The sequence below is a fragment of the Sinocyclocheilus anshuiensis genome, unplaced genomic scaffold, assembly GCF_001515605.1.
Source record: "Sinocyclocheilus anshuiensis isolate Anshui unplaced genomic scaffold, SAMN03320099.WGS_v1.1 scaffold181, whole genome shotgun sequence".
NCBI lineage: Eukaryota > Metazoa > Chordata > Actinopteri > Cypriniformes > Cyprinidae > Sinocyclocheilus > Sinocyclocheilus anshuiensis.
Genome location: NW_015540898.1, coordinates 1,201,957 through 1,226,833, shown reverse-complemented (window position 1 = coordinate 1,226,833; position 24,877 = coordinate 1,201,957). Strand labels below are relative to the sequence as shown.

General features: G+C 39.1%; 2 protein-coding genes across 3 annotated transcripts; both read right to left on the bottom strand.

The window, feature by feature from the left end:
* Positions 1-215: 215 nt before the first annotated feature.
* LOC107688987 (uncharacterized protein KIAA0408-like) lies at positions 216-11,282 on the bottom strand. Of its 2 annotated transcripts, XM_016486841.1 has the most exons (8): positions 10,618-11,282; positions 10,128-10,295; positions 7,057-7,311; positions 4,193-4,654; positions 3,815-3,894; positions 2,230-3,721; positions 1,148-1,156; positions 216-558 (listed from the first exon to the last, which is right to left on the bottom strand). In XM_016486841.1, the coding sequence occupies exons 1-8, from the start codon at positions 10,942-10,944 to the stop codon at positions 364-366; spliced, it is 2,988 nt and encodes a 995-aa protein (XP_016342327.1). In that variant the 5' UTR covers positions 10,945-11,282; the 3' UTR covers positions 216-363. The 2 variants fall into 2 exon arrangements, with proteins under 2 accessions (XP_016342327.1, XP_016342328.1); XM_016486842.1 differs by lacking the exon at positions 1,148-1,156.
* A 3,261-nt stretch (positions 11,283-14,543) lies between these two features.
* On the bottom strand, positions 14,544-24,718 carry mtcl3 (MTCL family member 3). Its single transcript, XM_016486839.1, has 7 exons — positions 24,642-24,718; positions 23,067-23,779; positions 20,709-20,933; positions 20,364-20,522; positions 19,958-20,026; positions 17,266-18,453; positions 14,544-14,873 (listed from the first exon to the last, which is right to left on the bottom strand). The coding sequence occupies exons 2-7, from the start codon at positions 23,724-23,726 to the stop codon at positions 14,763-14,765; spliced, it is 2,412 nt and encodes an 803-aa protein (XP_016342325.1). The 5' UTR covers positions 23,727-23,779; positions 24,642-24,718; the 3' UTR covers positions 14,544-14,762.
* Between the last annotated feature and the right edge of the window lie 159 nt (positions 24,719-24,877).

Below are 24,877 nucleotides of genomic sequence, written 5' to 3'. Positions count from 1 at the left end.
AACAAAAATAACAAAGGGTTTGATGTGAAACAGCCTTTGATATTCTCAATCAGACATCAGACCTCACACACGCACACAAGGCCACAGACAGAAAACAGGTCTACATTGGCAGTGATAAAATATAAGGATGACAGATTGAAACTGGTTTATGAAAACAGAAAACGTAGTATGCACTTGTAAATCACATTGGTATAAATGAAATGCACAGTCTGAGAAAAAAAAATAACAAAAAAGGCAGTCTGCTTTCATGGTTATAGAAATGTAAACAACAAAATCATCACTTGGACAGTCATTGTTGGTATTACACAGGTAATCAGGCAACATGTATAGCTGTAAAGGCATTGGGCATAATCTAACGGCCGTTTAGATGACAGTCTCTGTGTGAAAGGTGGAGTAGGTGAGTGTTTGGGTGAAGACTGTGGGTGGTGTTGTTGTTGGTGGCGGTGATGCAGATGATACGGATGAGTGGCTAGCCCAACGAGAGGGCAAACGTCTCTTTGCCGGACACGCAGGTCGTGAAAAGCTCTTCTTGATAGTTACAGAGGACTCTTTGCATTGCTGTCGAGACAAATATTTGTATGAAATCTCACTGGATTTAAATATTCCTGTCAACAGCACAATAACCTACATTGGCTCGGTGTGCTTTCATGTGCAGATCTATCGCAAAACATGTGTGAATTAATCTAACAAGAACTGTCAGGATGATTCCATCAAATCAAATGATGCTTTGCATTAAAAAAAGAGGAGCCTTATTTTAATTATTCTCATTAATGTACTACTTAATGCAAACCTATAGTGTATGATAAGAAAAAATTATATATATATCATTTAATTTGTAACCTAATAAATCTTATTTTGATACAACAAGAAGATTTTTATAACTGCAATACAGTTGCAATTTTTCTTTCGATGTCATTGCATTTAAAGGCAATGGCTGAACTTTTGTCTCCTGCACATGCTCTCCATTTTAGACCTAACTGAAAATAAAAGAACTGATTCAATTTCTCGAATGCTTTTCTGACTCATCTAACAATCATTTTGAGCCATTTTGTTGTGTAATTTACAAAAGCAGCCAGTCAGTCTGCAGAGGACTAGTTTCACTAAGACTCCTGGCCATGCTACATGTTTCTGTAATTACACCACATACCTTGGCCTCCTATAAAAAAATACACAAAAAAACAGTTAATTGAAGTTTTCTAAAGAGCTAGACATGAAAGATGTAAATTAAACTTGGTGCCACTAATTCTTTTTATTTCAAGCCTTAAAGGAAATGCCCCAATTTCAACAATAAGAAGCTTCTGGGCTCCTTGCTTTGAGTAATCTGCCAATATTTTCTAGAACTTCAACTTAAGGAATTTTAATCGTGCTGCTTAGATGGTTTTGTGGGAACAAGGTATTATTTTAGAACAATAAATTCGAAATATTTCCAGACATGAGAAAAGACTTTCAGTTGTAGATTAAAAATAATATTTTATAATCTTTCTAAGCAATGTCTAATGTTACTGTTATTTGGCACTGAGGACAAACTCTGATCGCACACATTCACCAGTTACTGTGTGTATGACTGTACAGCACTCATAGAGACCACCTATTAACCTATAAACCACCTATTATGTCTGAAATAAAATGTTTTAATGAAAATTAGTGTTCTTAATATTTTTATTATACAACAGCCATTTTTACCTGTATGTCACAGCTGAAAAAAGTTTGCAGATGCTTCAGCACTGTTTAACCACGTGTATATTCACAATACAACACAGGGTCTCAGACATTTTAGCAAATGCATTGGGAGCAAAGTGACCTCTTTGAATTGAAAAGAAAAAAAAAATACTACTTAAAGGAATAGTTCACCCAAAAATGAAAATTCTGTTATCATTTACTCCATTGACTTCCATAAAATGGAAAAAAAAAATACTATGGAAGTCAGTGGCTACCATCAACTGTTTGGTTACCAGAATTCTTCAAAATATCTTCTTTTGTGTTCAACAGCTGAAAGAAATTCATTCAGGATTAGACCAATTTGAGGATGTGTAAATGATGACAAAATGTTCAAGTTTGGGTGAACTATCCCTGGCTTTAACACACTGTAGTCATCTACACTTGCACCTCATACACTTCTCCGGCTGAGTTATTTAGCATGTATTTGAATGTTTGCAGCTCGGGTGAAAGTGTGTGCTTTTGTGGCTTGAATGGCATGGGCCTATGTGTGGGAGTGTGTGCAGTACTGACCTGCACTGTTACATGTGTCTCTTTGTGGGCTATGACCTGGTGGTGCGGTGTGTGTGTTAGTCTTTGACTGGATCTGGGCTCATGTTGCATATCCAACATTTCCAAGAGGTCCACAAGGTCTTCCTTCTTCCCTGGACTGGGCGGTGGCTGCTGCTGCTCCTGAGATCTCTCCAAATCCTCATAATTTTTGATAATCCTCTCAACAGCTCCATAGTTGGACCTAGACTCCATCGGACGAGGATAGGCCGCTAGCGTAGAAGGCTTCCATGGATTTTCATCTAGAATCCGAGACCTGGTGTCCTTTTTTGCCTGTTTGGGTTTTTTGTCTGCTTGTTGTTGGTCTGTACCAACATCCAGAACTTTGCTGGAACTTTCCATCTGGGTTTGCAGTTGTGGTGGACTTACACTCAGTTCAAAGCGTTTTTCTCCAACACTCGGGACAAGCTGGTCAACTGAAGTTGGTGCAGTCTGTAAAGGCTTAACTTCACTGTCTTGCTTTAGACTAAGCTCCTGCTGCAGAGATGAAGAGTTAGTGACAAGGTCTTTTGTTTCCTTCCTTTTTTCCTCCTCTTTTGGGAACTGTGCCACAAGATCCGATAGGAAATCCTTCGGATTGTCTTCAACATGCCTCGAAGGACTGTCTATAAGCATGTCCTTTGATGTGACCTCTGGAAGACTGTCAGAAGAATTAGTGGATACAGTCATGGAAATTTCCTCATCACACCGAACGCCCATCCCTGCCTGAAAAAGCGTACGGTTGAACTCTGCAGTTTTCTTCTCAAGTCTCTCATTTCCGGGAGTAGCTGTAGCACTGGGATATGGCGAAATTAAGTCTAGCGATGCAACAGAATCTGTAGGCATGCTCGTGGGATGAGATGCACCCTTGAGATTGTTTTGCTCATCTATTTGGTTTAGACTGCGATCTGAGGATGCAGCTGCAATGTCCACATTGGAGAGACATTGCTTAACAGGTACATATCGGGATGACTTGTTGCTGCCAAATCTACTTCCATCGCAGGACCAGCGGCTCTGGCAGCAACTGATATTGCACTTGGAATCGACAGGCACGGTGCAGGCTACATTCCCAGAGTCTGTCAGAATTTTCCCCTCATTTTCTTGAAGCATTGCTTCAAATTTTCGTACAATTGCGGGGCTTGTGTACTTTCTGTCTGGGTGGGTTCCTGGCTGTTGACACCCTTGCTCTGTACCACTGGACTCTATTTCTGAAGCAGAAGGACTACTTAGGTACCAAGATGTGCTACGGGCTGGTATGGGTGGGGCTTGTTGTCTTATGTTGTATTGTGGCTTAGCCTCACTTTGCTGCGATTCCATGTTACAACCTTCCCAATTCATCCAGTATTGCTCATCGAGGGATTTAAGGTCTTCACTCATGTTTTTCAAGTACAAAACTGTGTCCTCCATTTCCAAATGGTCCTTTACCTTCTCCACCAACTCAGCCTCTCTTGGAAAAAACGTAGACTCACTGCGGCTTCTAAGAAGCAAAACCAAACAAAGTGAGGTCATTATGAATCACTGATCTGATTTCTTTGTGATGCGTGCAGCACCTGTGTGCAGCAAGGTTTACCTCTTAATATCAGGCCACTTCCTTGTTTCATCCTGGTAGCTACAGAGTTCTTCACTCACACAGGCAATTTCCTTAAGTGCCTACAAGATGTTGATGAATAAGAGGACTTAGATGAAAACCTTAGACCTCAGACCACACAATATAATTTAGCACATCTCTAGCCCTACATAGCAGCATCCTAACATGGAATATAATGGATTATAAGTAAATGCACAGTAAATTTACAATTTAGGCTACAGCTCCCTAGGTTTTGTGTTTCCATTAAGGAATAGTTCAGGTGGTTTAGCGTGAATGTAAAGCAAGAGAGTAATGGTAAATCCTGAGAAATTATCAACTATTTGCACCACCATTAGAGTGGTATGAACAACAAAGTCTCACCGCATTAAGGGCAGTATTGTTCTTCTTTTTGTCACTTCCACAGGTTATTTCCATGCTCTGAAATCGTTTGAAAGGGTTAAGGAGGTCATCTTGTCCAGTGAAGCAGGACTTGTTCCCCATTTTCTTTTTCAAACAGCTTTCCAGGATTTCTTCCAGCTCTGCAGTGTCTATAACCTGTTGTTCAGCAGCACCTTGTTGATTTAATAGTTCACTTTGATCGCTGTTGCACTGGTCACTGGATTCACTGGCGTTGTGACTGAGTTGACTTGGTTGGGAGTCGATGCTGGCATTGCTTTGCTGGGTTAAAGACTCAGAATATTCATTGCTCTGGGCGTATGATGCATAGGTTACTACACTCGACAAAGTGCTGGCAGAACACGAGCTTAGCCTTAGTGCATTTTGTCCATCAGTAACTGGTGTCAGAGAACTTCCCGTACGGTGGACCCTCACTTCATTGTACAACTGGAAAAGACAAAACAATTATGTAGTCCTTGGTACATCTTCCAAAACTCAGACATTTATCACTTACCAAGAGCTGGTTTGTTCAATCCTGCTCTGGGAGGGTTAACATCCTTCAGAGTTTAGCTCCAGCACACTTGCCTGAAAGTTTCTAGTGAGTCTGAAGACCTTGATTAGCTGGTTTAGATGTGTTTAATTGAGGTTGGAGCTAAACTCTGCAGTACAGTAGTCCTGCGGGAGCAGGTTGGGACACCCCTGCAGTACAGCATGGCCTCGCAATGACAATATTGTGGGTTCGATTCACAGGTAATTAGGGATGCACCGATCCGTTACTCAGTATCGTTATTGGCTCAGATACTGCCATTTTCTACCGGATCGGGTATCGTTCAGACGAGACTGATCCTAATCCTATATTGTGCGAATACTATTCTGTGTTATTGTTAAGCCCCACGAAGGCCACAAAACATTATAAAGAACCATAAAGTTTATTCTATATTCGTGCACTATATTCCAAGTGTTCTGAATTCATTCCGTAGTTTAATGTGAGGTTCAGATGAATATTAAAGTCGTTAAATTCAAGTTCGCGTAAACTCTTCTCTCCGCTGCGGCTGTCTGTCATCCTTCATTCAGCATTCAAACTGCGCGGTTACGACAGTCAAGACGATGAAACTCTCTCTAAAAGGATCTTAAGAGGATTCAATGTTCCTATTATTATACTTGATCTGTAGATCAATGGTTTTGCATAAAAGGACTTTACCTTACTGGAGTTTAGTGCTGTTTCTAAATCATGTTACTTTCTACCGGGTGTCTGTTAGATCACAACACTGGAGTAGAGAGCACTTTGAATTGTTTTTAACGCGCCCAGTAACTGAAATTTAAAACTGTTGAAAGAAAAGACTCAATCACAGATATAATACACTACGCATCAATATCTCTTCCCTTTGTGCTTTGAACTTTTCTATGCGGAGCGCTGCGCACTGTGACTCCATGTTGCTTCAAGCGCATCATTCTGCGCACGGGATGCGCTCTGTATTGGAGCCTTTCATGTTAATACTTTTTGCGCAATGAAAGATTGTTAATAGCCTTTCTTGTTCTGTCCTATGTATCATATGTTGCTTTTTTATAGTATATATTTTATATATAAATTTACTTTTCATGAATGTATTTTACCACAATACAAAGAGCAATGTGTAACATTTTACCAGATTTAGTCCTACACTTATTCACTTTTATTTGTTTCTCACTAAATAATGTTTTTTACTTAATGTTTAGATTTTATAAAATTATTGTGCACTCATAATTTTTCTAAAGTAACTTTTGCTGCTGAATTATCCACTAACCTAGTTTATAATAGTGTTTTTGTCATAGAATATGATTTTTTTTTTCATTTGTTAATTTTCTGTATAATGAAGTTGTCTATATTTAGTAGATTGTGTTTATCACACAAAACAGTGGTGATCAGGTCAAAACACAGAGGTATAGAAATTCTACATTGATTTAAAAAAAAAAAACTGTGCTAGTATCAACAATGGTATCGGTGCATCCCTACAGGTAATGCATGAACTGATAAACTGTATACCTCGAACATTACGCAAGTCACTTTGGATAAAAGTGTTTGCCAAAATGTACATTTAATGACATACCAAAAGTCTAAGTCATGGTTCATTCTATTGCAATGTCCCTCAAATGCAGCCCTAGAAGGCCATTGCCTTGCAGAGTTTAGCTCTGAGTTTAGGCCGAATCAAAGACACGTGACAAAGCTAATCAAGGTCTTCAGAGTTACTACAAAAATAACAGGTAGGTAGTTTGAACAGGGTTTGAGCAAAACTCTGCATGCCAGTGGCCCCCCAGGGCTGAATTTGAGGAACCCTGGTCTAGAGCTAAGCATTTGGAAGTCAAGCTCAATGGGATTACACTTTGACAGACTTAGATGGAAAGGAATGAATGGAAAAGATTAGTTTATGGAAAGGTTGGATGGAAAGGTTCGTTATTGGACCTAAGACATGCAGCTCAAATGGTAGAGCACTAGCAACACCTAGGTTGTTGGTTTGATTTTGAAGGATCGCCCATACTGATAAGATGCATACCTTAAATGCACTTTTGATGAAACATCTGCCAAATGCATGCATATTTGCACTACCACTAGCTTGGAGCTCTAAGCTTCTGTCTGATGATTGCCAGTCACCACTGAGCTAAACTTCCTTTGGCAGTCACTTGCATTTCCAAGGTTTATATAATGTGACTTCACCGCTTCCAATTATAGGTGTTACCATTATCCATCAAGGCTTACTTGCAGAGCTTTCATTTAGCATGGAAGTAAACAGGAATACTTAGGGAATCAGTTTGAAACAAGATACCGTTCTTTCAGCTGAGCTGTGGGGAGTGGCGCACATCCGCAGACTCACCTCCTCAATCTTCCGCTGCATGTCCATGAGCTGGTTCTCCCACTCCTTCCTCTCAGTCTCAAAGCGTTCCAGCAGCTCAGATTTCTCCTTCACCCAGCCCCTCTCACTGTTCTCCAGCCTGCAACAAAGGTCCATGGCCGCACTGTGAGTGTCTGCCAGCAGCTTCTTTTGCTCTGCTCTTTCCCGTTTCAGAGTGTACCCTAGATCTGGACTTCTCACAGTCTCCACCACCAGACTACATCCCCTGGCTTCAAGCTGTTGGGGGAAAAGAAGCAAGGATTTGCTGACCACCAAAGAGGAAATGGGTGCATAGGACAGAAAAAAGAAAGCATTTGAACAGGAAAGAGGAGTTTAGGGAAACCTATCGCCAACAGGATGAAATGGACCTTGAGTCCTCACCAAGGCCTCATCGGATGCCCAGCCTAAGCCTACTCACACAAACAGCTCAGACTAGTGCTGAGAGTTTTTCATGTAATGGAGAGGCCACATCGGTATGCTGACCCCCCAATGATCCTAAACAGCAAACACTAAAACCATATTTGTCACTGCGCTTGATTGAACTCCGCAGCTGACAGATGCTATTGATGTCATTGAGACCTATAGTCAACATGTATAGTTACATTACATGTAATTGTGCTCATTGTTTTTTTTACAGATTTTTTCATGCTATACACTACAGTTTTCAGAGGGTTTTTTAAGAATGCTTTTTAGCAAGAATGCATTAAATTAATCACAAGTGACAGTAAAGACATTTATGTTAAAAAGTTTTTTTTACAAATTAATGCTGTTCTTTCGATCATTCTATTCAACTGTGAATCCTGAAAAATAAAATGTATCACCGTTTCCACAAAAACATTCAGCAGCACAACTATTTTCAACATTGATAATAATCAGAAATGTTTCTTGAGCAGCAAATCAGCATATTAGAATGATTTCTGAAGATCATGTGACACTGAAGATGGGAGTAATGATGCTGAAAATTCAGCTTTGATCACAGCAATAAATTACATTTTACAAATATATTCACACAGAAAACAGTTATTTTAAATAGTAATGATATTTCACAATATTACTGTTTTTACTGTATTTTTAATCAAATAAATGCAGCCTTGGTGAGCACAAGAAATATTTCAAAAACCATACCCACCCCAAACTTCTGAATGGAAGTTTATATCAAAAATCTCTTCTGAACATATGAAGATGCCACTATTCTGTTTAGCCTAACAAAGTCAGACTTGTCTAGCATGTGAAATCAACATTTTAAAATAGCTGAAAACTCCTGTGATGCTTTTAAGTCTTGTTTGGACTAAACCTGCATGCTCCACTATCTGTGCAACCGCCAAGACAAAAATAGGTGAATCTTATTTATGCTTCTCATAGCAACAAGCCAGAGTGAAGCAGTGTTTGCATAAACAGTGCGCTCCTATAGCACTAAAATGTGCTGGCGCAGTCATTAAACCTATGCGTTCTCCTGGGTGCACTAGCAGTCTGTGTTTACAAGCAGAGGGCATGTGAAACACTGATGTGCCATGTAACCAGAGTTGACAGTGGTAGGGTGCTGCTGTAGTTTTAAGACTAAAATATAATGACCACGGTTGCTGAGCGCTCTTTGTCTGGGTAACAATGTCATAGAAACAGCTCTCTATTTATAGACAGCAAGACCAATCCTTTAGCATCTCGCATTCCTAAGGGTGGGGCCCTGGAGGAACTCATCTCTGTTTTAAAGATCACAAATATATGCTCAGAAATATGCTGGCACATACCCTGCTGTGAATGCCTAGCGGTAAACCTAAGAAATCCACTGGGACAAAAGTATGTGCTGTGGTAGGATGTGGACGGCAAAGAAAACAAGTTTTTACAGTTCAGTTTGACCCCTCCCTGAATTCTGTTCTCTGTACCAACTAATACTTTGGGTGGATTTGTGCGGCTAAACCCGAATCGTTTTCTGAATTCAAACAAGTGCAGTTGCGGCGAAGTGACACATGAGTCCATAGAGTCACTGTTATAAGGCTATTCTTTTGTATGTTTTTGTAGTATGTTCAACTTGGACCACAGCATAATGGAGTAAATGTCCTGAGGTGTAGTCAGTCACAAGATACGGCATCACACAACCATTCAAAGCTCCTCTTCTCTTCGTCTCATGTACAGTGCTGTCTGTGATAACATATTAGGAGTGTCTGAGCCATTAACACTAACAATAATGTATAAAACCCTAAAGGACACTGAGAACACAAGATGATCTGGACTGTGTCTTTATAAGGATGTCATAAACAGAGGGACAATTCAATAAGATGAAAACTAATTACAAGTGGATGCTATTTTTAGATTGGTAACATAGTTTCCACATATTACTCTTACATATTACTGTGAAATGTCGAATTACTTTTTCATTCTTTGTAAATATTATCTAATACCGCAAAAGAGCTGGTCTTCTGTGGCTGCTTACCCACAAAGCTGCTGTTGACAGGATATATTTGTGCTTGATAGTGTTTGTGTTATACAAAGCCTATGCAATCTCTGAGCTATGCTCAATGACAACCATGAGAAAACCAACATATAATTAAAAAGTGCATTATCTATATGCCAATCCTCAATGCTGATTTTTTTTTTCATTTTAGCATTTTAAGTTTTAATGCCCCCCCCCCCCCCCCAAAAAAAAATCAGTATATTAAATAACTTATTATTTATGTTACTGTCAGCCAAAACAAAAATAAAAAATATCAAACCAAAGAAAAAAAAAAAGTTTGACATTTTTGCATTTTCCTTTTTTTTCAAATTGGTTTGTGCTTCATAATCGTACCTTTTTTTCGGAAAAGACGTTAAATATTTTATAATATATGCAGGGAGTTATTTTTTTTTACCTTACATTCATTTCATACAATATTTCTATTTCATAAGCCATAAGCTATTCTTCTTAATTCCATTCACATCAAGTTCACACTGTGACAACTTACCCTGTGACTGTATCTTTTACGAATACTGTGCAAATTGAGAACAGAAACGGACTTTCAAAAATAAACCCACCATGAGAAACACTCAGTGGAGTATAAAGAGATGTGTATTGTTCATACCTGACTAATGCGACTTTTCAGCTCTGATCGCTCCAGATCCCACGCGCATCGATCCTTAACGTACTGCAGCTCCAGCTCACCCCGTTTACTTTCTTCACGCTTCACCCCCGACTGCACCTCCTCTAAAACACACTTCAGATCCAACAACATCCTTCTGTTCTCTCCACCCTGCAAATACAACGCAGAATAAGAGAAACGATGTCGGCATTTCAATGCACACTGTTGTTTGGTCAAATCCCCTCAAGTATGGCGTTATTTTAATGACAAATGTCGAGAGGAGAGTGCACAGGACACAGTTTGAGTGAGAGGAGACATGTTTTAAGTGCGTGCACTCTCTCCGGGCGAGAGCAGCGTGTATCTGAGCGCGAGCGTCCGGTTTTGTGCGAGAGCAAAGGAGATTATATTAATGTGCTTTCGCGGTACAATAATGCGCTCTCGACATTTGTCATTAAAATAACGCCATACTCAAGTCGCATGCTTCTGTTTGTACTTGTATATCAGCAACTTGTCTCAAAAGCATTTCCTTCTCCATTCTGCTCTCCTCCTTCTCCATATCGAAGCGCTTCTTTAATTCCTCGAATTTCTTCTTTATGCGCTTGTGTGGACTTTGTATCTCGTGATTCGGAGTTTGTCCGCCCGTCGCAGCGGCAGGTCCAGGTGGAAGCTGCTGCTCCAGAAGGTTGCTCGGGAAAGACCGAACCCGGGCGGGACTCTGGACCTTCTTACCGGGCCTCTCTAGACGAGAGCACGGGACGAACTCCCAGCCTTGCGCCTTGCTCACATAGCCGCTTGATCCATTTCCAAACGCATTCCACATCTTTCAGTCACAACTAAACACGAACCACAGCCTCTTTTTAACTATTTGCAGTCTCAGTCCCCATATGACACACTAGGCTAATTCTTATCCGAACCCAGCCATCTCTGCCCTCTCCTCCGCAGCCCAGGCTGCGCTCTCTGAGCCCGGCGCATTTGTTCCTTCCATGTCAATAAAGGACGACAAGGTCAGTCTGTCATTCTCTGGCGCCGACTTTACAGTGAAAATAGAATTTATATACACTATCCTCAACTACAACCTTTTGGTTTTAAATCATCAGTCTACATTATTTTATCCTTAATAAAATAAGATAGTGAACTGCAGAATGAAGTTATCCATGAGCTTACTCTGCTTCAGACTGAAAATGACACCGAGAGACTCAGAGCCAAGAGCCCAAAATACTCTGAGCTCACTGATGTAAGAGTCCACGTGTATTTTTGCCTCTGTAACTACGTTGTAGGCCTATCTGTCATGAAAATGCGTATAAATAGTACGCCAAATAAGAACGAAAACTCGTGGTATTGATGCGCAAAAATGGACTGTTTTCGCGTGCATATGATACGAAATTTGTTGGCGTGAATATGATACGCAGTTTTCGCGTACATATGATACGCATCTACCCCACAACCCTAAACCTACCCATCGCGTAGCATATAAACGCCAAAGTCCATTTTTGCGTATCAATACCACGAGTTTTCGTTTTTATTTGGCGTACTATTTATACGCACTTTCGTGAGATCGGGTTGATCTGTCGGACGCGAGTCGTTCAACGTCCTTATGCACACAAACTTAAACTTTAAATTATACATTAATACCTTACAGTGATTTTACCGTTTAAAGTACCGCGTGGTTAAAAACAAAAACCCTTTAAAATTACCATAACGCATGGCCTTTTATAATATATATATATATATATATTTAAAACAGCAATATTACACTCAGTGTTCAATTAATTTTTACATTTGTTTCTAATCAGAATGAACAAGTAATTTAATAGGCGTACATTTTAGCCAAGTTCATCAACATACAGCGGCGTCGACTTTGCTTTATTTTAAAATGTGGCCTACATTCCCGGTTTCATAAGTTAAAAAAAACCTGTAAAATAAATAAATATGAATTATGGGATTGCAAAAATATTTATTATTTTAGATTTTTTCCAAAACAGCTTTATGAATAAGCTCCGCCCCCAACTCACGCCATTGGTCGAATCAGATTAGACGGGTCGCTCAAAACAAAAAGCGCTACACGCAAATATGAAAACTCTCCAGAAAATTAGACTATGAATGGCTTACTTATTGTTTTTTTAAGCTGCATAGGAGAAAATATTTAACACCAACAAGCTGGTTTATCAACAAGTCAGAAAATATTCAGTATGTCTACATATCAACCTAGGGTGCGTTTCCCAAAAGCAACTATGGTTGCAAGTTCCTTTAACTATATCGGTAACGACGGAACTTGCGAACATAGTTGGTTTTGGGAATCGCAACCCTGATTAGGTCACACTAACAAAGTTCAATTTTAAAGGTTAGGTCAGGTAGAAAAGATCCTAAAAATAAAAACTGCACAAATCATAACTGCACACACATTAGAGTGTATTTGACCACTTTTCACAAGATTGCGGCAGTCTAAAGTACTTCTTGAAGTATTTTTAAGAATCGTAATGAGTACACATGAAGACAATGAAACAGCTGCCCATATTCATTGTAATCAACCTTTAAAACACAATTATATCACATTCTATATTCTGAAAATGCAGTCTTCATAATAAAGGTTTCGAATGGGTTCTACATCCTGATGTCAAATGGTTATACAGTATGTTTGTTTTAGAAAATCATCTAAGCACTGGAGCATCAGAGAAGGGCTTCACTTTGTCTTCTGTTAACAGATTACACAATTATCACCTAAAATGTAACATCAATAACTTTTTTTAATCTCCAAAAAAAAAAAAATATGGCCAACTGGGGGCTCTTGGGGGAAAAGAGAAAATGGTTCTTGGTGAGAATATAAATAGGAAAATATGCTGCAGAAATCAATGACACGTTTTTATTTTTACTAATGTACAATGCTCAAATCAACAAAATCAACAAAATGCTGAAGCAAAGAAGCTTTCATGTTTTTAAATGTTCAGATAATCAGGACATTTAAACTCTATTAATTGTAATTGTTAATTAGACATGAAAAATACTCACCAAATATGCTATGCAATCAGTGAAGCGCAGCTGTCATCGCTGTTTTTGAGTGGAAACTTGTGTGTGGTTGAATGACTGTAGTCTGTGCCTGAAATGATGATCGCTTCCTGTACCATGCATAACCTTAATGACATGTCCAAAATCAATATGATAACTTAAGAAACAGAAAAAAAGAAAAGGAAGAAAGTAGCAAAACTATAGAATAAATAAATGAAAAATGACGTTTACAGAACAAAGAAAAGAGTGAAAAGAAAGACTAGCTTGAAAATAGTGGCATACGATAAAGACGAAAATAAGACAAGGATGAGAATAAGCAAAATAATCGGTTGAAACAGCTGGGTTGATCAAAATGGAGGAGGAAATATGAGAGAGAGTGAAATATTCGTTAACAATTGTTGAAGTTTATTGAGAAAAAAAAAGTACATCTCAAATCCATCCATGCAACAAACCATCATTTTTGTAGGAAAGTAAAGGAAAAGTCAGAATTACAATTTGCCATATTTACTCACCCTTGTTCCAAACCCATATGCTGTGTTGATAACACTTTAGTTTAGGGAGCAATTCTCACTATTAACTAGTTGAATATTCAGTATGTCTACATATCAACCTAGGGTGCGTTTCCCAAAAGCAACTATGGTTGCAAGTTCCTTTAACTATATCGGTAACGACGGAACTTGCGAACATAGTTGGTTTTGGGAATCGCAACCCTGATTAGGTCACACTAACAAAGTTCAATTTTAAAGGTTAGGTCAGGTAGAAAAGATCCTAAAAATAAAAACTGCACAAATCATAACTGCACACACATTAGAGTGTATTTGACCACTTTTCACAAGATTGCGGCAGTCTAAAGTACTTCTTGAAGTATTTTTAAGAATCGTAATGAGTACACATGAAGACAATGAAACAGCTGCCCATATTCATTGTAATCAACCTTTAAAACACAATTATATCACATTCTATATTCTGAAAATGCAGTCTTCATAATAAAGGTTTCGAATGGGTTCTACATCCTGATGTCAAATGGTTATACAGTATGTTTGTTTTAGAAAATCATCTAAGCACTGGAGCATCAGAGAAGGGCTTCACTTTGTCTTCTGTTAACAGATTACACAATTATCACCTAAAATGTAACATCAATAACTTTTTTTAATCTCCAAAAAAAAAAAAATATGGCCAACTGGGGGCTCTTGGGGGAAAAGAGAAAATGGTTCTTGGTGAGAATATAAATAGGAAAATATGCTGCAGAAATCAATGACACGTTTTTATTTTTACTAATGTACAATGCTCAAATCAACAAAATCAACAAAATGCTGAAGCAAAGAAGCTTTCATGTTTTTAAATGTTCAGATAATCAGGACATTTAAACTCTATTAATTGTAATTGTTAATTAGACATGAAAAATACTCACCAAATATGCTATGCAATCAGTGAAGCGCAGCTGTCATCGCTGTTTTTGAGTGGAAACTTGTGTGTGGTTGAATGACTGTAGTCTGTGCCTGAAATGATGATCGCTTCCTGTACCATGCATAACCTTAATGACATGTCCAAAATCAATATGATAACTTAAGAAACAGAAAAAAAGAAAAGGAAGAAAGTAGCAAAACTATAGAATAAATAAATGAAAAATGACGTTTACAGAACAAAGAAAAGAGTGAAAAGAAAGACTAGCTTGAAAATAGTGGCATACGATAAAGACGAAAATAAGACAAGGATGAGAATAAGCAAAATAATCGGTTGAAACAGCTGGGTTGATCAAAATGGAGGAGGAAATATGAGAGAGAGTGAAATATTCGTTAACAATTGTTGAAGTTTATTGAGAAAAAAAAAGTACATCTCAAATCCATCCATGCAACAAACCATCATTTTTGTAGGAAAGTAAAGGAAAAGTCAGAATTACAATTTGCCATATTTACTCACCCTTGTTCCAAACCCATATGCTGTGTTGATAACACTTTAGTTTAGGGAGCAATTCTCACTATTAACTAGTTGCTTATTAGCATACTGGCTGTTTATTAGTACTTATAAAGCACATATTAATGTTTTATTCTGCATGACCAGATTTTTAGATCCCTTAATCCTTAAACCCCATACCTAAACTTAACAACTACCTTACTAACTATTAATAAGCAGCACATTAGGAGTTTATTGAGGCAAAAATCATAGTTAATAGTTAGTTTATAGTGGTAATTGGACACCAAACTAAAGTTTGACCGCTGTTTTTATTTATTTATTTATTTTTAAATGTTAGCAAATCTTTATGCAGTTTTTTAATCATGCATTTTATACCAAGCCTTTTGAAGTCATACGATTGCCTTGTGTGACAAACAGACCAAAACGGAAGTCATAATTTTCTAAAAATCCTGTTCTCCACCACAACTGCCAGATTTGATGTCAATAACATCTGCAAATATCATGCAAACAGTATCGAGGTCAAACCTGATGCTATATTTTATTTGACGGCAGAATGCAAAGGTTTTTGGTGAATAGAAACAATTTAAAATTCAGTCTGTTCTTCACACAAAAATACTACATACACAAAATTAATGAATATGAATACTTAAAGGGGTGGTTCACTGTTTTTTTTCTAGGCTTGATTGTGTTTATGGGGTGTAGTCTAACATGTGTTAATGCTTCGTTTCAATTTTTTTTATTATTTTTCACATAATTTACCTTTATTCCACACCGCTCTGTCCCTTCTCTGAGAAACGCACTGATCATTTCCTGCTTTTATGATGCCCCGCCCTCAGAAATAGGCGATGGGCTCTGATTGGTTAGCTAGCCCAGTGTGTTGTGATTGGCTAAACCGCCTCTAGTGCGTGTCTAAGCGTCCCGCCCCTCACTTCAGAGGCATAACGGCATCGTTAATATCGCTTATCAGTTTGAGTCCGATTGAGAAGCAGAACCCAGAATTTTAAAAGACGATATCTCCGTTTGCATTGAACTTTCAGCTTCGTAACTTTGCAGATATTGTTTATGATCAAACAGCAACATTACACACTAACTAACATTAAAAAAGTGAAATTGCAATCAACCACCCCTTTAAGTTAGTCATTTAGTGTGATTGTGATGTGATTATAATAAACCTGTAGTATTATTCTTCAAAATATCTCCTTTGGTGAAAAAAAATGCCATACAGGGCCAGAACGACATGAGAATTATTAAATAATGATTGAATGTTGATTTCAGGTCAACTATTCATTTAAACAGACTTGGGTAAGTCTTGCGTTTATTTGCACTTACTGACAGAGGCTCTTCAGTTTCTCGGTCTTCTGGTTTCGGGACTTCCAGGCGGTCAATGAAGTTCTGCAGCTCCTTCCTGAAGGCTTTCATCTGAGCATTGATGCGGTAAAGCAGCTCGTGCTCTCGTATCCGACTGCCCTCGTCATCGTCATCCATTCTTCCAAACAGCTCTCCGTTGGTCGCGTAAACAATTGTTGGAGCTGAGCTGAATGAGAGAGAGAGAGAGAGAGAGAGAGAGATGGAGAGAGAGAGAGATGGAGAGCGTGTGCAGAGCAGGGGGACGTGAAGAACAGTATTAAGAACCGCTGCTTTAGAACATTGATTTTGAAACTTGTGAATCCATTAGAATCGTTAGAAGACAGAATCGCGATTCATATATGAATAGATTTTTACTTGCACCGCTAGTTTTCTCTTCCTCTTCTCTAAAGCTGCGCAGCATGGCCCCGCCCCCTTTGCTGCCTTTTCCCAAGGGCGGGGTTTATCTGGGTTTGTGATGTCATGAACCCGGGAAGTAACTTGTTGTAGTCCCTACCAGCCGTTTTTGTAGGCATTAAACTGCCAGGATTTTAAAAGACGACATCTCCGTTTGCATTGAACTTTCAGCTTCGTAACTTTGCAGATATTGTTTATGCTCAAACAGCATCATTACACACTAACTAACATTAAAAAAGTGAAATTGCAATCAACCACCCCTTTAAGTTAGTCATTTAGTGTGATTGTGATGTGATTATAATAAACCTGTAGTATTATTCTTCAAAATATCTCCTTTGGTGAAAAAAAATGCCATACAGGGCCAGAACGACATGAGAATTATTAAATAATGATTGAATGTTGATTTCAGGTCAACTATTCATTTAAACAGACTTGGGTAAGTCTTGCGTTTATTTGCACTTACTGACAGAGGCTCTTCAGTTTCTCGGTCTTCTGGTTTCGGGACTTCCAGGCGGTCAATGAAGTTCTGCAGCTCCTTCCTGAAGGCTTTCATCTGAGCATTGATGCGGTAAAGCAGCTCGTGCTCTCGTATCCGACCGCCCTCGTCATCATCATCCATTCTTCCAAACAGCTCTCCGTTGGTCGCGTAAACACGAGCCTCTGCGATGATGGTGCTGGTATCAGCGATGAGTCTGTCGATGGTCCTGCTCAATCTCTCCGCCTCCATCCGGATATCGATCATCTGCTGGCGGTCTTTGAAACCTCTGGATAAAAAACGTCCCTCTGGGGTGTAAAGGGAGCGAGTGGGAGTCAGGCACCGGATATTGCGGACTTCATCGGAGTCGCTTTCTCCGCCGACGGGACCCTCACGTTTGCGATGTGGCGGGAGATGAGAGCAGTCGTCGTCGCTTTCCCTGCGGCCGCAGTCGCTTTCTGCGTCGCTGTCTCTTGGGCTCCCATGGATGCCGAGATGAGAGGCCAGATCGTAGCGCTGCATGTTGGACAGCAGCACACGGTTTTCATACTGCAGCTGCATCACTTTCCCGCTCAGTTCGTTGATCTGCAGCCTAGCAGCTTTCAGCTCTTCCTGCAGGGCTTCAACTTTTGCCCCATCGACTGCTCCGCTGCTAAAGCGCGATCCCTCGTGTGACCCGGCCTTGAATTTGAGTTTGTTGAGCTCGCTGGTCATCTTCTTATTCTGCTCTTCCACGTCAGCCAAATTGCGGCGCAGAAGCTCAGCCTCGTCCTCCACCAACTGAAGCTGTTGCCGAAGTTCGGACAGCGCCTCGCTCTGCTCTCTGGACGAGGGGTCCATCGTCCCTCCAGACAGCTCATCCCCGCGCAGGTCGTCTAACTCCGCCTTCAGCCCACGGTTTTCCACTTCCAGCTCCACGATTTTGCGGCCTAATATATTGGCTTCCTCTTCTACCAGCCGCAGACGCAGCTTCAGCTCGGACTCTCTGGTGGTGGGAGGACCTCCAGCCTCGCCTTTGGGGAGAGGACTGTCTACATCACCGTAAAAGGAGCGGTACTTCTGGACCTCCTGCTCTAAACGGTCCTTCTCTTTGTCTATCTTAGCCATTTTCTTCCGCATTAAGGTAGCCTCTTCTTTGATGAAGGCCAACTGGCATTTCAAATCTTCATTTTCCTCCTATAGAAGAAAACATGGTGTTTAATATGCTTTCAAATTGTTCATGCATTAATTCGAATGAAAGAGTGCTATGCTCATTTACGTTTATGCATTTGGCAGACACATTTATCCAAAGCTACGTACACTGCATTCAAGGTCAGCATTGCCAGATTGGGCGGATTTCCACCCAAATGGGCGTTTTTGTATTTGATTGTGCTGGTCAAAATTGCTTTAGACGGGTGGATAAAATTTGGGCTGGTTTGGGATCAGTTTGGTGGGGTTTGAAGGTAGCGCATTACAAGTAACGTGAGTTATGTAATCAGATTACTTTTCCAAGTAACTAGTAAAGTAACGCATTACTTTTAAATATGCAAGAAAATATCTGAGTTTCTTTTTCAAATAAGTAATGCAAGCTACTTTGTTTTCCAGTTTATTCACTGACAGCTCTCCTGTCCCTGTGTTGAGAGAAATTGGGAGTAAGGTGCAGAGGCAGAGATACTTCCTTCAGCCTGAGGCTTATTCATTTCACTTTGGGTGTGAAAGGGCCTTTACAGTTGCTAAAAATATAACTTTGTGTTTTTTTGTTATTAAAAAACAAATAAGCAAGCCCAGGCCAGGTGACAAAGAGTAATGCAAAAGTAACATAATGCAATAATACTTTCCATAGAAAGTAACACAATTAGTTACTTTTTATGGAGTAACACAATATTTGCTTTTAAAAGTAACTTTCCCCAACACAGGTTTTATCATTTACATTTTATTGGCAAATTGGTTAACAGACGAACCCTTAGTGTCCATGTACACCATCCAATCAGTCGTCATGCCATTAATAAAACTTGTAGCTGTATAGTCAAGCGTTGGCTATGTTAAAGTGGCATAAATATAAGTTGTATACAGTAATATGTTGTACTACAGAGTGGGAGAGTGAACCCAACTTTTGTTCTGTTTGAAGTTAAAGCACAACATGAAGGTAAGCACATTATTATTGTTTTTGTTGATGTTTGAACACGAGTGACACATTTCCGGCTGTTTTGGTGTGTGCATGACCCAAAACGCTAGTTGCACTAATTACACTGCTTATTCCAATCACATACCAGGCTTTTTTGTCTTCACTTGAATTGGCTTGTTTTTGCTGTTGACATTGAAAAAGATGCGTGTGTGTGTTTTCAAGGGTTAAGGTCTGTTCATTTTACATACTGTAATAGTTTCTAAATGTTTTGGCAGAAAAATTTTTGTTAAATTTTCTTTTACTGTATTTGCCATGTTTTGATCTGTTTTCCTGTTTGGGAAATTGATTCATTTCTCTAATTTTATTGTTGTCACTATTTAGTTTTTATGGGTTAATCGGTCCTTATCAACCTTGGCTGACATGGCAGTAGAATTCTATCACATTATTTTGGCAGTGAATGTTTTGGGCTGGAAATCATCAACATGGTTTGGCAACACTGTTCAAGGTACACATGCACACCGTGCTCTACTGTTGGAGCTACAGGAAGGCTCTGGATGAAAACAACATCGCTCTTACCTCTGTTGGGGTTTGTGGAGTCCTCTTCTCTGATTTCTGTACATCTTTTCCTCTTCGTTTCAGAGAGAGCTGAGAGAAATATCATTGCGTGTTCATAATTTGCAATAAATTGGAAATAAATATGATGGAACTTCATTATATCTGTATTCTCGAAACAAATGATTCTTGATGTGTCTGTGCATATTTCAAAAATGAGTATAGAGAGACAAACTACAACTTTTTGAAGTTGTAAATAAAACAAAGAAAATAAATTCAAAAAATTCAATGCCTTTTTTGTAATTATTTGTGAAATTCACTAGCAATTTCTGAGTGAAGATGGTTTAAAAAGGTTAATTATATACCTTTTTTTTTTCATTGCCCTGAAAATGGCTTAGTTTGGCATCTGTATACTTCCAGACGCTCTCACCTCTTTGGTCTTGTCCAGCTCATTCTGTAAAGCCTGTTTGGTCACCTCCACTTCAATCAGCTGTTGCCTCAGTCTTTCATTCTCTTCTTCTGTTCTCGTTCGTTTCTCCTCCACATTCTCCAGTTCGTTGTGCAGACGCACAGACACATCCTTGGCCACCTGGTAGAGGAATGAACATTTTACAGATTATGTTTTTGGAGATGTTGTCTTTTTACTGTCACTGTCTTGTTGTTTTGTGATTGGGTATTTTTGACTTTTTTGACACTAAGGGAAGAATATCATATCTGACCTGTATTAGTTGTTTGTTTACAGGCATCATAGATTGCTTTGAGGATTTGATTCTACCTTTAGGTCTTGCTCCAGGCTCCTCAGCAGTTCCCCATCAAATTCACCGGTTTCTGCGTATCGCATTCGTTTCCTCTCTGCCTTTCGCAGGCGATACTGAAGGATTCTGCAGTTCTTATGGGCTCTCTCCAGTTCACGCCGCATGTCCTGCAACTGACAGGCGTCTTCCTCGTAGAACGTGTCCCTCATTTCATCCATCTCTGCTCGCATTTCTGCAATTTCATGCTAATAAATCACAAGTTCACATGTCAGTCATGTTTGCTTACAAAAATATGCAACTATATACAATATAATATGTCTAATTTTATGTTGGTCAGTGACAAATAATGGTGGAACTTTTTAAAATCTAGTTAAAATGTCGGAGCCAAATGTCAGAAATGCAATCATTGTATTTATTTTGGTTTTAAACAAAAAAACCTTTATTGCATGTTCAACAAAAGTTTTGATTTAGTAACTGAATAAAAAACTGTGGTGTTACTGTCATCATTAATAGAATAATATTCTTCCTTGAATACATATTTGAATTATTCAAGTTGTCAAACATATTTTTAAGGTAAAAATATTTTCTAATCATGCAGTTGACAGTATATCAAAGTATTTTTGCATCACAGATATTGTGTTTTATAGATATATCAAGTTTTTTGCAGTCATACATGAACTAATCTGCTATGTAATTATTCAAAAGGCCAAATTATCTGAGACTTACTGCATTTAACTCTAAAAAAATATTTTTTTGAAGTTGTTAATAAGACAAGTAGCATTTTAGTCTTTCTACTTAAAAATGTCACTTTTAATTCAATGTCTTATTTGTCGTTTTTTTTTTGTTTTTTTTGGTAATTGTGAAATTTACTAGCAATTTCTGAGTGAAAATGGTTTCAAAGTAAATTATACACTTTTTTGCAGTGTTGAATCACAGTCATGATTTTATGGGGTTTTATGTTTTTCTTGTCACATGACAAAACAACAATGTTTCAAACATTAATGATATTTTCTTTCAATAATTCTTATTAATTATCCTTTTAAAAATAAAAAAATAAAGTATTTATGCCAAACTACTTTAAAATAGTTCTTCTATCTTCTCAGGATGGCCTTATGTCCTGCAAAAAATATCTAAATCAATTTAATTCAGAACTGAAAGCATGTTCATTACGATTTCATTATTTATTTCCTTTTAAATGTTTTTACAGTTTCTCGATTGCTTAAACACATTTCTTGAAACTTGCTAATTGAGCTCAAGCTGTGCTGACTTGAGTGAACAGTATTGAATGCTAGTGCTTTCTAAATGACCACATGGTGTAAGCACTGAGAAATGTAGGGATTTGTGTGTAGAGTTTTGCAGTTCACCAAATCTGACTCATGTGTTAAAGCAGGGGAATAGTGTTTATAGTTCAGCAAAATGGGTGTGCTTTTTGAAAAATGGTTTTGAAATTTTAGTTCAAAAGCCTGGTTATAGTGTTTTAGCAATCGAGAAAAACTGTAATCGAACCCATTTTTTCCAGCCACATTTTTCATCCTACACTTTAAAAATTTTCCAGGAATTTACAGGATTAAAGAGTATTATTTTACAATATATTACTGTAGTTAGAAATATGCTGTGAAATCAATGCATGCTATGTCATTTTCTTACCAATGACTGTGAATGAACAGCAGAATGATGCTAACATCTCAGTCATTTACTGCTCATGTTTTACTTTGAATTCACATTATAAAGTCTTTAACTGTGCCACTGTGAGATATTTAGTTTACTTCTGCAATTGTTTTGAAGTCACCATAATGGCGATTAGTGATTAGTATTTGTTTGGGCTCTTTGACCTTGCATATTCATATTCATATTCATATTCAAATTTCTGATCTAGTCATGTCATATGTGTGAGAAATTAAAGCATTTGTCAAAATGATGACAAGCTAGAATATGAAATGAGCGAATTGCCTGACTTTAAGATAGTCAAACTATTCTTAGCATGAACATGAAGATTTTATTTTAGCATTATTTAAGCATGAAGATTAATCAATAACTTATTTCATATTCATAACTGTTTGAGGATGGATCTTTACAATAGTGAAGCAACTGCTGGGAAACGTCTTTGAAAGATGTGACATCCATTCTCAACATCCAAAACACAATGATAACACTCAACAAATAAAACCAACAACACAAACTGCTAAAAGTGAACCAAAACTAAAAAAACTACATTTTACATGCTGGGTGCCTTCACTGTAGAAACACAGTATGATGCTCTTTGTTCAGAAGAAATTTCTGAGAGTGCAGTTAGATACGAGAGAAGACCCACTGTGAAAGTCATGCAATTATTAAACTGGAACATATTGTAATTTCACACTAATTCTTTAACAGTGTACCTTCAGGTATTCGTTCTCGTCCTCCAGTCTCTCCATCTCCTCCTGCAGCTCCTGGTTCGGCTGGGGTAAGGCTTCTGAGGGCCGGTGTGCGTCCGCCGGCGGCAGCTGCGGCTCCGTTGCCGTCTTCGCTGGCATACCGCTTTCTTTCTTCAAGCTTTTGTTCATGTGAAACTGTATGAGTTCAGACTGCAAGCATCCCTCCCTCCAGAAGCCCGGGCCGCATCCTACAGCGCTCTTGGCCGCCTGCTTCCCTCCGTCGGCTCTCGTGGTCTCTCTTTTGCCCTGAGAGGATTTCGAGGAGCTCGGCTGATCGGACACCACCCGAGCAGCATCGGCCCCCACACCTAACTCGTCGGAGGCGTAGGGTTCCTCAGAGGAGCTGCTGCGCTCCTCGATGCTCTTGCTCTTCTCCGCCCTTCTCAGAGTCGGGCTTTCAGCACCACTGGCGTGGACAGCTGCCGCGCCTTTGGCCGCGTGTCGCTCTTTGCCGGTGTGGACAGTGACCGGAGAACTACTGCGGCTGCTCTTACCGCCGCTCTTTGACGCGCCGGCTTTGCCAGACGCGCTTTTGGAAGCCGCTTTTGACGGCGAGTCTTTGAATCTGGCTGGCGAGGACGCACGCTGCTGCTGCTTCATGCTGCTGTTTTCCACAGAGTCCATTCTGTCATCTGTGCGAGTTTACGTGTGCGTAATCCATTTTATCCTGCATGCAGCTGAGAGGGAAAACGTTTCAATATTATTCATTCATTAGAATGGATCTAAAACCCATCTGGCAGCTGGTTTGCTGGTCAAGCAGAAACAATGACCAGCATGAACCGGCATGTTAAAAAACGGATTTCCCAGCAGTGGGCCTAACCCATCACCAAACAGTCCACCATAATGTGTACATAAATGGGGAAATGTGTCTGCCTCGTATTATTTTTGTTCGAAAATGTCAATGCTTTTGTCAGGGTGTCGACCTGATTGATTCGTCTGAAGTCAGAGGATGTTATAAAGGCAGATCAGATGTTGTCAGCTGCTCAGACAGGCCTAGTCTTTTTCACGTAGACATTTACAGTAAGTCTCTGATAAAATCGAGACAGACATAGACTATTATCTCATGTCCGCGTATTTTTAATAAACAATTTCTTTCACTCTACCGGTTATTTTCCATGTGGGCCCGAGTGATATTCAACGACGAGTCATTTGGACGGGGAAACAAATATAAAATAACAAAGACATCGATCATCTAGCTTCAGCTGAGACTCATATACAAATGAGAAGCATCATAAATTATTACCAACTATATGCAGAGACGCTGCTAAAGCACCAGACTCGTTCATTACTGTTATATTCATTTGGCTAGCCTAAGCTATTGTTAAAATGTCCATCTTAGATTCTACAGTCTCGTGTCCAAGTAAACCAAGACTTTATTTCTGTCATCGGGTTTTAATGTTGTCGTCGCGGTGAGCTGTTTTCTTATCATCTTTCCAAGGTGAACGAATCGTTGAAGCCTTTCTTTGTGCCCAACCGAGCAACAGACGCTCAGACAACATACGTAACCATCCCATAATAACAGAGGAACACAATCCTTACCTTTTCACATCTCATCTTCTCATCTTCACAGTGCGGGCAAAAAATAATGGCAGTGTACAGCGTCCAAAAACCTCCATTAAAACGGATCAATATTCACACGTCACCGCCGGGCGGAGTCTCGAGCATCAGCACCTATCTATCCATCCACCCATCTATCTATCCTCTATCCATCCATCCATCCATCCATCCATCCATCATCTATCTATCTATCTATCTATCTATCTATCTATCTATCT